A 12,791-nucleotide genomic window follows, 5' to 3' on the forward strand; every position below is an offset into this window, starting at 1 on the left:
AGATATCAACGTGATAGGAGTTGACGAGGACAGCAATCAAAGACTGAGTGAAATGGATTCCAGACAAACAGACAATGCACATGATCAATGAACAAAGCAACTGAAAAGTACAGTGTTTCATCCTCTGTGATTGGCTCAATATGAAGAGCATTTCCACGTCATGCTGAGAAACTCAGCGTTTTAAAATCTAATCCCCTAAAAAAAAATGCATATTTATTAAAACCAGGAATGACAAAATCAAACAACTCAAGGGGATAAAATGCAAAAGACTTCCTGAATTATTAATTGAGGCAAGTAAACACATTTTGGCAAAGCATGCGCGAAAGAATGGAACAGAGACAATAAATATGCTAATGAGGAAGAAGAAAAAAACAGGAATCTAGCAGCTTGGCAGTACAGCCCTATCCCAGGTGGACCTGCTTATCTAGGACGAAAAACACAACACTGCCCAGGACCCATCCTAAACTGAAAGCCTCTTACTGATCTCTTTCCATCAGGAGACGGGCGAGAGAGAGGGGAGGGGAGACGGGAGTGAGAGAGAGGGGAGAGGAGACGGGAGTGAGAGAGAGGGAAGAGGAGACGGGAGTGAGAGAGAGGGGAGAGGAGACGGGAGTGAGAGAGAGGGGAGAGGAGACGGGAGTGAGAGAGAGGGGCGAGGAGACGGGAGTGAGAGAGAGAGAGGAGAGGAGACGGGAGTGAGAGAGAGAGAGAGAGGAGACGGGAGTGAGAGAGAGGGGAGAGGAGACGGGAGTGAGAGAGAGAGAGAGAGGAGAGGGAGGAGAGGGAGAGTGAGAGAGAGAGAGAGGAGAGGGAGTGAGAGAGAGGGGAGAGGAGACGGGAGTGAGAGAGGGGAGAGGAGACGGGAGTGAGAGAGAGGGGAGAGGAGACGGGAGTGAGAGAGAGAGGAGAAGGGAGTGAGAGAGAGGGGAGGTGAGACGGGAGTGAGAGAGAGGGGAGAGGAGACGGGAGTGAGAGAGAGGGAGAGAGAGCAAGAGAGAGAGGAGAGAGAGAGAGAGAGAGAGGAGTGAGAGAGAGGAGAGAGGAGTGAGAGAGAGATAGGGGACTGACTGGCTGAGCCTAAATGGGCTAAAGGCTGTTTTGGTGGTTTCAGTCTCTCTTCCCGGACAACACCTGCTCCCCCTCTGTGACTGAGTCAGGCAGGGTCAACGTTGTGTAGTCTGCTGTGCTGAGCCCTGAAGCAACCAGCCTCCCCAGTCCAATCTCTTCACTCTCCTCTCATCCTCCATTGGGGCGGCAACTCACAGAAAGTTCACTTGCCAACCGCTAATTCGCATAATGCTAACAGCCTGACTCACCTCACAGTACAGGTCTGTTCATTAAAATCAGCCAACACTGACTAACTTATTTTTTTGACCTCGTTATCACAATCCTGACCCCAGAAAGTTAGACCTAGATTATTATTTTATTTTACCAGGCAAGTCAGTTAAGAACAAATTCTTATTTACAATAACAGCCTAGGAACAGTGGGTTAACTGCCTTGTTCAGGAGCAGAACGACAGATTTTTACCTTGTCAGCTAGGGGATTCGATCTTGCAACCTATCGGTTACTAGTCCAACACTCTAACAACTAGGCTACCTAAATCGGCTTTAGTCCATTAAAATGAGGTGTGGCTTGTAGTTGTTTTCTGTAGAGACCAAAGATAAATGCAATACAGGCCTATTCATCATCATAATAAACTCTCTGGTATGTAGAATGAGGACAACACACTGTACTGGTAACACGTGTATACAACTCATTGTGGATTTATTCATTCCTTGTGGTATTATCTTTCTATAATGTTTTAAAATGTTCTCTCTGCATATTTGGAAAGGGCCCGTAAGTTCAGCATTTCACTGTTAGTCTATACCTGTTGTTTACGAGGCATGTGACAACATGAGATTTGACACATAGAACGGCTAATGTCAACATGCAGATTTGGTATGTGTGACTGTGCATAGTGAGAGCTGTATGAATGGCCCTGGTTAGATAGATGTCTGCTCTGACATGAGATACATTCCTTGGGAAAAAAGTCAAAGACACTGAATATCAAAACACATTAGTCAAATTGTGACAAGTTGTAACAAACAACTGTTTGTTTAGATAAACATGTGGATGTAATAGACGATACATTAGGGCTGGTAACCGCCAGGGACCTCTTGATACAATATAATTATGATACTTACGGGCCGATACGATATGGATTGCGATTCTCATAATTCTATTGTATTACGATCCGATTCTAAACATATTGCTCACTATGTCTGTTGCAGAGAGATGAGAGAGACTGAGAAAATACGTTTTGATCAGACATGGAAATAAAAGTATTGAAAACTTGTTGGCTCACTGTTTAAAAAGGAGAACAAGCTATAGGTTGAAAAATACCTGAGTTTTGACGCAAGTACTGCCGACTAGCACTAGCTAACGCCACCTAGCAACAAAAAAAAGTCTAAGTATCGATATAATATCTTCCAAAATAGCCCCTTTTCTGCAATTCCGAATAAAACCCAACTTTGGGAAATTATCACCAGACCATGTTTTACTCCATTAGGAGGACAAAGGTTGTAGACCATTGCTGAATCTTTGAACCATACCACGTGTTTAAACTCTTAGACTATCGATACCGACAGAATAAGAACAAGTCTTTGATATTAATTACGAGTCTGCAGCTAGGAATTCGGTATCATTGAACGCGAAGAACGACAACCGCCGAAACATCCATTCTATAACAAAACGAATGAATGTCACTCTGAACTATCCACTATAACCGCGACAGAGAGCGAGGGAGAGAGACGGACAATTCTACAAAATAAACAACTTTTGACCAGCAATCTTTTGACCAATTTGTAAGTCGCTCTGGATAAGAGCGTCTGCTAAATGACTTAAATGTAAAATGTAAATGTAATCAAGACGACACACTGAGCGTAAATATATGTATTGATTGTAATTGTTCCCGAATGAGTGAGCGTTCATGTGTAAAGGATTAGCATTTCAATAGTTATAATTATCACTCTGTAGTGACTTCTTAGTGGACCCCCACTTCCCTTTTGTCTAACAAGCCACGATGCCGGTTTAGCCCACTAGGGCACATTCTCCTATCCTTTCTCGTAACCACATTTACCTTGTTTGTTTGTTTATGTATTTCTGTGAATTACTTAGTTAGTAATAAATAAATGATTTAAGACGATTGATGTTTGGATGACTCAGTGAAGACTGGGTTCGTGCAGATAACCAACAATTTACGACGTTTGGAATGAGACTAACGTGAGGTAAAGTAAATAATTCATAAATCAGAAGACTATGGATCAGATATGAAAATATCTGAAAGGTTATATTAGGAAATTATAACCTTGTAATCTGAATATTTTTCCTTGGTGCCCTGACTTCCTAGTTAATTACAGTTACATGATTAATCAGTTGATCGTTAATTAATTACAGAACTTTGATAAAAACAATGATTAATGATAGTAAAGACAGTTGACAACATGTTCCATATTCAACTCTAATGATAATACTGTTCCATATTCAACTCAATGATAGAACACAACATGTTCCATATTCAATTCTAATGATAAAAAACATGTTCCATAAGTCTTCAATTTAATGATAGTAAAGACAATGATAGGTAACAACATGTTCCATATTCAATGATAGGTAACAAACACATGTTCCATATTCAACTCTAATGATAGGTAACATGTTCCATATTCAACTTTAATGATAGGTAACAACATGTTCCATATTCAACTCTAATGATAGGTAACAACATGTTCCATATTCAACTGATTAACCATATTTCAATTCTAATGATAGATAGTAACAACACATGTTCCATATTCAACTCTAATGATAGGTAACACAACATGTTCCATATTCAACAATGATAGATAACACAACATGTTCCATATTCAATTCTAATGATAGGTAACAAACATGTTCCATATTCAATATTCAACTCTAATGATAGGTAACACAACATGTTCCATATTCAATTCTAATGATAGGTAACAAAACATGTTCCATATTCAACTCTAATGATAGATAACACAACATGTTCCATATTCAACTCTAATGATAGTCATGTTCCATATTCAATTCTAATGATAGGTAACACAACATGTTCCATATTCAATTCTAATGATGGGTTGGAGCCGTTCCATATTCAACTCTAATGATAGGTAGGTAGTATAACTTTTCATTACATTTCATTACATTTCATTATAGTACAACGGTTTGATTTGTCTAATCTTAGCAATTTCTTCTTAGCTAGCTACATAGCCGTCATTGTATCAAAGATAATTTCGTAATTATCGTATTTTTCTTCTTAGTCGCCTAACGTAGTCTACACTGCTATCTGCCCAGCAGCTAGCCAGCTAGCAAACGTCCACCGTCTACCGAATAGCAGCACTGTAGAAACTATTACACTCAACTGAACGACTTGATTAGTGTAGTGTTAGCTAGCTACATAGTTGTCTTTGCTGTCTTCGTATCCAAGATAATTGTGTAGTTTAGAGTGTGTAGTTTTAGAGTGATTATCTTAATTTACCGAGGTTAGCTAGCCAGCTATTGGTCGTCCTTAACGTAGGAGACACTGCTAGCTAGCCAACAGCTAGCCAACGTCTACCGAATAGAACTTCCGCACTCAACAACCCGGTCGCATTCCGCTTCGCTCCACAGGTAGTATCACATTTTCATTTCATTTCATTACAGTACAACGGTTTGATTTGTTTGATCGTAGCTAGCTACATAGCTAGCTACATAGCCGTCTTTGTATCAAAGATAATTGTGTAGTCTAGAGCGATTTTCTAGGTTAGCTAGCCAGCTATTGTCGTTCTTTTAACGCAACGTAACGTAATCAACACTGCTAGCTAACCAGCTAGCCCCCGTATAGCAGCACTGTAGAAACTATTACACTCAACGGAACGACTTGATTAGTGTAGTGTCAACAACGCAGCCACTGCCAGCTAGCCTACAAAGTCAACAACGCAGCCACTGCCAGCTAGCCTACTTCAGCAGTACTGTATCATTTTAATCATTTTAGTCAATACGATTCTTGCTACGTAAGCTTAACTTTCTGAACATTCGAGACGTGTAGCCCACTTGTCATTCCAATCTGCTTTGCATTAGCGTAACCTCTTCTGTAGCCTGTCAACTATGTGTCTGTCTATCCCTGTTCTCTCCTCTCTGCACAGACCATACAAACGCTCCACACCGCGTGGCCGCGGCCACCCTAATCTGGTGGTCCCAGCGCGCACGACCCACGTGGAGTTCCAGGTCTCCGGTAGCCTCTGGAACTGCCGATCTGCGGCCAACAAGGCAGAGTTCATCTCAGCCTATGCCTCCCTCCAGTCCCTCGACTTCTTGGCACTGACGGAAACATGGATCACCACAGATAACACTGCTACTCCTACTGCTCTCTCTTCGTCCGCCCACGTGTTCTCGCACACCCCGAGAGCTTCTGGTCAGCGGGGTGGTGGCACCGGGATCCTCATCTCTCCCAAGTGGTCATTCTCTCTTTCTCCCCTTACCCATCTGTCTATCGCCTCCTTTGAATTCCATGCTGTCACAGTTACCAGCCCTTTCAAGCTTAACATCCTTATCATTTATCGCCCTCCAGGTTCCCTCGGAGAGTTCATCAATGAGCTTGATGCCTTGATAAGCTCCTTTCCTGAGGACGGCTCACCTCTCACAGTTCTGGGCGACTTTAACCTCCCCACGTCTACCTTTGACTCATTCCTCTCTGCCTCCTTCTTTCCACTCCTCTCCTCTTTTGACCTCACCCTCTCACCTTCCCCCTACTCACAAGGCAGGCAATACGCTCGACCTCATCTTTACTAGATGCTGTTCTTCCACTAACCTCATTGCAACTCCCTCCAAGTCTCCGACCACTACCTTGTATCCTTTTCCCTCTCGCTCTCATCCAACACTTCCCACACTGCCCCTACTCGGATGGTATCGCGCCGTCCCAACCTTCGCTCTCTCTCCCCCGCTACTCTCTCCTCTTCCATCCTATCATCTCTTCCCTCTGCTCAAACCTTCTCCAACCTCTCTCCTGATTCTGCCTCCTCAACCCTCCTCTCCTCCCTTTCTGCATCCCTTGACTCTCTATGTCCCCTATCCTCCAGGCCGGCTCGGTCCTCCCCTCCCGCTCAGTGGCTCGACGACTCATTGCGAGCTCACAGAACAGGGCTCCGGGCAGCCGAGCGGAAATGGAGGAAAACTCGCCTCCCTGCGGACCTGGCATCCTTTCACTCCCTCCTCTCTACATTTTCCTCTTCTGTCTCTGCTGCTAAAGCCACTTTCTACCACTCTAAATTCCAAACATCTGCCTCTAACCCTAGGAAGCTCTTTGCCACCTTCTCCTCCCTCCTGAATCCTCCTCCCCCCCTCCTCCCTCTCTGCAGATGACTTCGTCAACCATTTTGAAAAGAAGGTCGACGACATCCGATCCTCGTTTGCTAAGTCAAACGACACCGCTGGTTCTGCTCACACTGCCCTACCCTGTGCTCTGACCTCTTTCTCCCTCTCTCTCCAGATGAAATCTCGCGTCTTGTGACGGCCGGCCGCCCAACAACCTGCCCGCTTGACCCTATCCCCTCCTCTCTTCTCCAGACCATTTCCGGAGACCTTCTCCCTTACCTCACCTCGCTCATCAACTCATCCCTGACCGCTGGCTACGTCCCTTCCGTCTTCAAGAGAGCGAGAGTTGCACCCCTTCTGAAAAAACCTACACTCGATCCCTCCGATGTCAACAACTACAGACCAGTATCCCTTCTTTCTTTTCTCTCCAAAACTCTTGAACGTGCCGTCCTTGGCCAGCTCTCCCGCTATCTCTCTCAGAATGACCTTCTTGATCCAAATCAGTCAGGTTTCAAGACTAGTCATTCAACTGAGACTGCTCTTCTCTGTATCACGGAGGCGCTCCGCACTGCTAAAGCTAACTCTCTCTCCTCTGCTCTCATCCTTCTAGACCTATCGGCTGCCTTCGATACTGTGAACCATCAGATCCTCCTCTCCACCCTCTCCGAGTTGGGCATCTCCGGCGCGGCCCACGCTTGGATTGCGTCCGACCTGACAGGTCGCTCCTACCAGGTGGCGTGGCGAGAATCTGTCTCCTCACCACGTGCTCTCACCACTGGTGTCCCCAGGGCTCTGTTCTAGGCCCTCTCCTATTCTCGCTATACACCAAGTCACTTGGCTCTGTCATAACCTCACATGGTCTCTCCTATCATTGCTATGCAGACGACACACAATTAATCTTCTCCTTTCCCCTTCTGATGACCAGGTGGCGAATCGCATCTCTGCATGTCTGGCAGACATATCAGTGTGGATGACGGATCACCACCTCAAGCTGAACCTCGGCAAGACGGAGCTGCTCTTCCTCCCGGGAAGGACTGCCCGTTCCATGATCTCGCCATCACGGTTGACAACTCCATTGTGTCCTCCTCCCAGAGCGCTAAGAACCTTGGCGTGATCCTGGACAACACCCTGTCGTTCTCAAATAACATCAAGGCGGTGGCCCGTTCCTGTAGGTTCATGCTCTACAACATCCGCAGAGTACGACCCTGCCTCACACAGGAAGCGGCGCAGGTCCTAATCCAGGCACTTGTCATCTCCCGTCTGGATTACTGCAACTCGCTGTTGGCTGGGCTCCCTGCCTGTGCCATTAAACCCCTACAACTCATCCAGAACCCGCAGCCCGTCTGGTGTTCAACCTTCCCAAGTTCTCTCACGTCACCCCGCTCCTCCGCTCTCTCCACTGGCTTCCAGTTGAAGCTCGCATCCGCTACAAGACCATGGTGCTTGCCTGGATGGAGCTGTGAGGGGAACGGCACCTCAGTACCTCCAGGCTCTGATCAGGCCCTACACCCAAACAAGGGCACTGCGTTCATCCACCTCTGGCCTGCTCGCCTCCCTACCACTGAGGAAGTACAGTTCCCACTCAGCCCAGTCAAAACTGTTCGCTGCTCTGGCCCCCCAATGGTGGAACAAACTCCCTCACGACGCCAGGACAGCGGAGTCAATCACCACCTTCCGGAGACACCTGAAACCCCACCTCTTTAAGGAATACCTAGGATAGGATAAAGTAATCCTTCTCACCCCCCTTAAAAGATTTAGATGCACTATTGTAAAGTGGCTGTTCCACTGGATGTCATAAGGTGAATGCACCAATTTGTAAGTCGCTCTGGATAAGAGCGTCTGCTAAATGACTTAAATGTAATGGGTAACACAACATGTTCCATATTCAATTCTAATGATAGGTAACACAACATGTTCCATATTCAATTCTAATGATAGGTAACTAATTCAACTCTAATGATAGGTAACACAACATGTTCCATATTCAACTCTAATGATAGGTAACATATTCAACATAGTTCCATATTCAACTAACACCATATTCAACTCTAATGATAGGTAACACAACATGTTCCATATTCAACTCTAATGATAGGTAACACAACATGTTCCATATTCAACTCTAATGATAGGTAACCAACATGTTCCATATTCAATTCTAATGATAGGTAACATGTTCCATATTCAACAATGATAGTTCCATATTCAACTCTAATGATAGGTAACAACATGTTCAATTCAACTGTTCCATATTTCAACTCTAATGATAGGTAACACAACATGTTCCATATTCAACTCTAATGATAGGTAACACAACATGTTCCATATTCAACTCTAATGATAGGTAACACAACATGTTCCATATTCAACTCTAATGATAGGTAACACAACATGTTCCATATTCAACTCTAATGATAGGTAACACATGTTCCATATTCAATTCTAATGATAGGTAACACAACATGTTCCATATTCAACTCTAATGATAGGTAACACATGTTCCATATTCAACTCTAATGATAGGTAACAACAACATGTTCCATATTCAACTCTAATGATAGGTAACAACACATAATTCAACATAGGTAACAAACATGTTCCATATTCAACTCTAATGATAGGTAACAACACATGTTCCATATTCAACTCTAATGATAGGTAACAACATGTTCCATATTCAACTCTAATGATAGGTATTCAACTCTAATGATAGGTAACAACATGTTCCATATTCAACTCTAATGATAGGTAACACAACATGTTCCATATTCAACTCTAATGATAGGTAACAAACATGTTCCATATTCAACTCTAATGATAGGTAACAACACATGTTCCATATTCAACTCTAATGATAGGTAACACACAACTCTAATGATAGGTAACAACACATGTTCCATATTCAACTCTAATGATAGGTAACACAACATGTTCCATATTCAACTCTAATGATAGGTAACAAACATGTTCCATATTCAACTCTAATGATAGGTAACACAACATGTTCCATATTCAATTAATGATAGGTAACAACTATTCAACTAATGATAGGTAACACAACATGTTCCATATTCAACAATATTAACACAACATGTTCCATATTCAACTCTAATGATAGGTAATGATAGGTAACACAACATGTTCCATATTCAACTCTAATGATAGGTAACACAACATGTTCCATATTCAACTCTAATGATAGGTAACACAACATGTTCCATATTCAACTCTAATGATAGGTAACACAACATGTTCCATATTCAACTGTTCCATATTCAACTCTAATGATAGGTAACACAACATGTTCCATATTCAACTCTAATGATAGGTAACACAACATGTTCCATATTCAACTCTAATGATAGGTAACACAACATGTTCCATATTCAACTCTAATGATAGGTAACACAACATGTTCCATATTCAACTCTAATGATAGGTAACACAACATGTTCCATATATTCAACTCTAATGATAGGTAACATATTCAACATGTTCCATATTCAATGATAGATAACTCTAATGATAGGTAACACAACATGTTCCATATTCAACTCTAATGATAGGTAACACAACATGTTCCATATTCAACTCTAATGATAGGTAACACAACATGTTCCATATTCAACTCTAATGATAGGTAACAACATGTTCCATATTCAACTCTAATGATAGGTAACACAACATGTTCCATATTCAACTCTAATGATAGGTAACACAACATGTTCCATATTCAACTCTAATGATAGGTAACACAACATGTTCCATATTCAACTCTAATGATAGGTAACACAACATGTTCCATATTCAACTCTAATGATAGGTAACAACATGTTCCATATTCAACTCTAATGATAGGTAACACAACATGTTCCATATTCAACTCTAATGATAGGTAACACAACATGTTCCATATTCAACTCTAATGATAGGTAACACAACATGTTCCATATTCAACTCTAATGATAGGTAACACAACATGTTCCATATTCAACTCTAATGATAGGTAACACAACATGTTCCATATTCAACTCTCTAATGATAGATCCATATTCAACTCTAATGATAGGTTCCAACAACTCTAACATGTTCCATATTCAACTCTAATGATAGGTAACACAACATGTTCCATATTCAACTCTAATGATAGATAACAACACATGTTCCATATTCAACTCTAATGATAGGTAACACAACATGTTCCATATTCAACTCTAATGATAGATAACACATGTTCCATATTCAATTCCATTTGGGGCTTGTGAGCGTTATTTCCCCCCTCTCTGTTCATTTCATTTGACTGTGAAGATTGAATCAAGGCAGACATCTGAACAATCAAGGAAGGAGGACACTCATATAAACATTTAGTACAGCAGAGCCGGGAGGAAAGGAACTGGATGTTCAAGGAGCCAAAATATCATCATCAGTCACGGCTTGACAAAACACACACTGTCTGTTCTGCTGGGAAACACAGAAACCAGGCCTGGTCTTTACAGACTGTCTGTTCTGCTGGGGAACATAGAAACCAGGCCTGGTCTTTACAAGACCGCCTGTTCTGCTGGAGAACATAGAACCAGGCCTGGTCTTTACAGACCGCCTGTTCTGCTGGGAAACACAGAAACCAGGCCTGGTCTTTACAGACCGCCTGTTCTGCTGGAGAACATAGAACCAGGCCTGGTCTTTACAGACTGTCTGTTCTGCTGGGGAACATAGAACCAGGCCTGGTCTTTACAGACTGCAGTCTAGTTCAAATGGAGCAGATGGACTGTCCCCTACACTGTTATGTGTATATGACAAATAAACTGCTGTCATGCCCTGCTAGAAAGAGACCGCAAATTCAGAGAGTAAATCTAGGGCTGTCAGGCCTATATTGTATGTGGCTGTGCAACCCTCATTTAGCCCACAGTATAAATCACAGTAGATCATTTGTTCAAATGAAAAAGATAGCAGCAGCACATTTCCTGAGTCTAAAAATACGGAGATGGAAAGATAAACAATGAGAGTAGCTAGTAGAGACATGACCTTTTACTGGAGTCAAACACTGGCTCCGTTTATTACCCCCCTCCCTGAACTCAACTAGAACTCAATCTAGAGCGATAAGCATCAACCCCGGGGTCAATCCAACGCTATGGGAATAGCAGCAGACATATTTATCTGTCAGGACCATCCTGATTCAGGAAGCTCAGAGAAGTGCCTGAAGAAAAGTAAACTGCCAATGATTGGATGTGCACAGATCTGACTGGCAACCTTCCAGACCACAGAGTGTTGACTGGCGTCCAGACAGACGTTCAGGCTTAACACAAAGGAGAGATGTGGTAGTCAGAGGTCTGGCTCCTATTCAGATGTTTACAGCTCATCTGTTACATAACCAAGGCTGAAAGACAGAGGTCAGCATCTGTTCTGGAGAACACTTGTTAATTAGGATGCGTGTAAATGTCTGCGTGTGTGTATGCGGGACTCACTCTTTGCAGGCGTTGGAGACGTGGGTGGGTACAGTGTATTTACAGTCCATGATCATGGTGAGGGTCTCGCTGTCGTTGGCCTCCTGGAAGGGGGGCTGTCCACACACCAGCATGAACAGGATCACACCAAGACTCCAGATATCTAACAGGAGGAAGAGGAGAGAGAGAGAGATGGTGAATGGATCATTCTGCTACACTATAACCTGGCTGGGTACTGTAGGACCATCTGTAGGTTCAGAGCACTGTGTTCTGTCAGCCCTGGGATTCTGCTGGCCTGGGCTAAACACAGTCTGGATTCCCCCTGCTGCAACTACCTTGGTGATTCAAAATCAAATTGTAGTGTGTGTGTGGTGAGGAATTAACCACGCAGACCCCAAACACCCCAGCTCAACCTTCACATCACACCACTGTGGTTACCCAATCCAATTTTCATACCGCCCCAACAGATCCACAGATGATGCAAATCTATTGCACTCCACACTACCGTTCCCCACCTGGACAAAAGGAACATCTATGTGAAAATGCTAATTCATTGACAACAGCTCAGCTTTCAACACCATAGTGCCCTCAAAGTTAATCAATAAGCTAAGGACCCTGGGACTAAACACCTCCCTCTGCAACTGGATCCTGGACTTCCTGACTGGCCGCCCCCAGGTGGTAAGGGTAGGTAACAACACATCCGCCATGCTGATCCTCAACACGGGTGCCCCTCAGGGGTGCGTGCTCAGCCCCCTCCTGTACTCCCTGTTCACTCATGACTGTGTGGCCGCGCACGACTCCAACACCATCATTCCATTTTCCGATGACAACAGTAAATGTATCGCCTGATCACCGACAACGATGACACAGCCTATAGGAAGGAGGTCAGAGACCTGGCCGTGTCGTGCCAGGACAACAACCTCTCCCTCAACTTGATTAATACAAAAGGAGATGACTGTGAACTACAGGAAGAAGAGGAAAGAGCATGTCCC

General features: G+C 43.5%; 1 protein-coding gene across 18 annotated transcripts in view; it reads right to left on the reverse strand.

Moving 5' to 3' along the window:
* Window positions 1-12,791, reverse strand: part of snrka (SNF related kinase a) — a 73,237-nt gene that overhangs the window by 29,642 nt on the left and 30,804 nt on the right. For all 18 annotated transcript variants that reach the window (XM_065027620.1, XM_065027619.1, XM_065027622.1 and 15 more), the window contains exon 3: window positions 11,821-11,962. In XM_065027620.1, coding sequence (XP_064883692.1) covers window positions 11,821-11,962 — 142 coding nt within the window. The remainder of the gene's footprint in view (window positions 1-11,820; window positions 11,963-12,791) is intronic.

Source organism: Oncorhynchus nerka, linkage group LG14 (genome assembly GCF_034236695.1).
Source record: "Oncorhynchus nerka isolate Pitt River linkage group LG14, Oner_Uvic_2.0, whole genome shotgun sequence".
Taxonomy (NCBI): Eukaryota; Metazoa; Chordata; class Actinopteri; order Salmoniformes; family Salmonidae; genus Oncorhynchus; species Oncorhynchus nerka.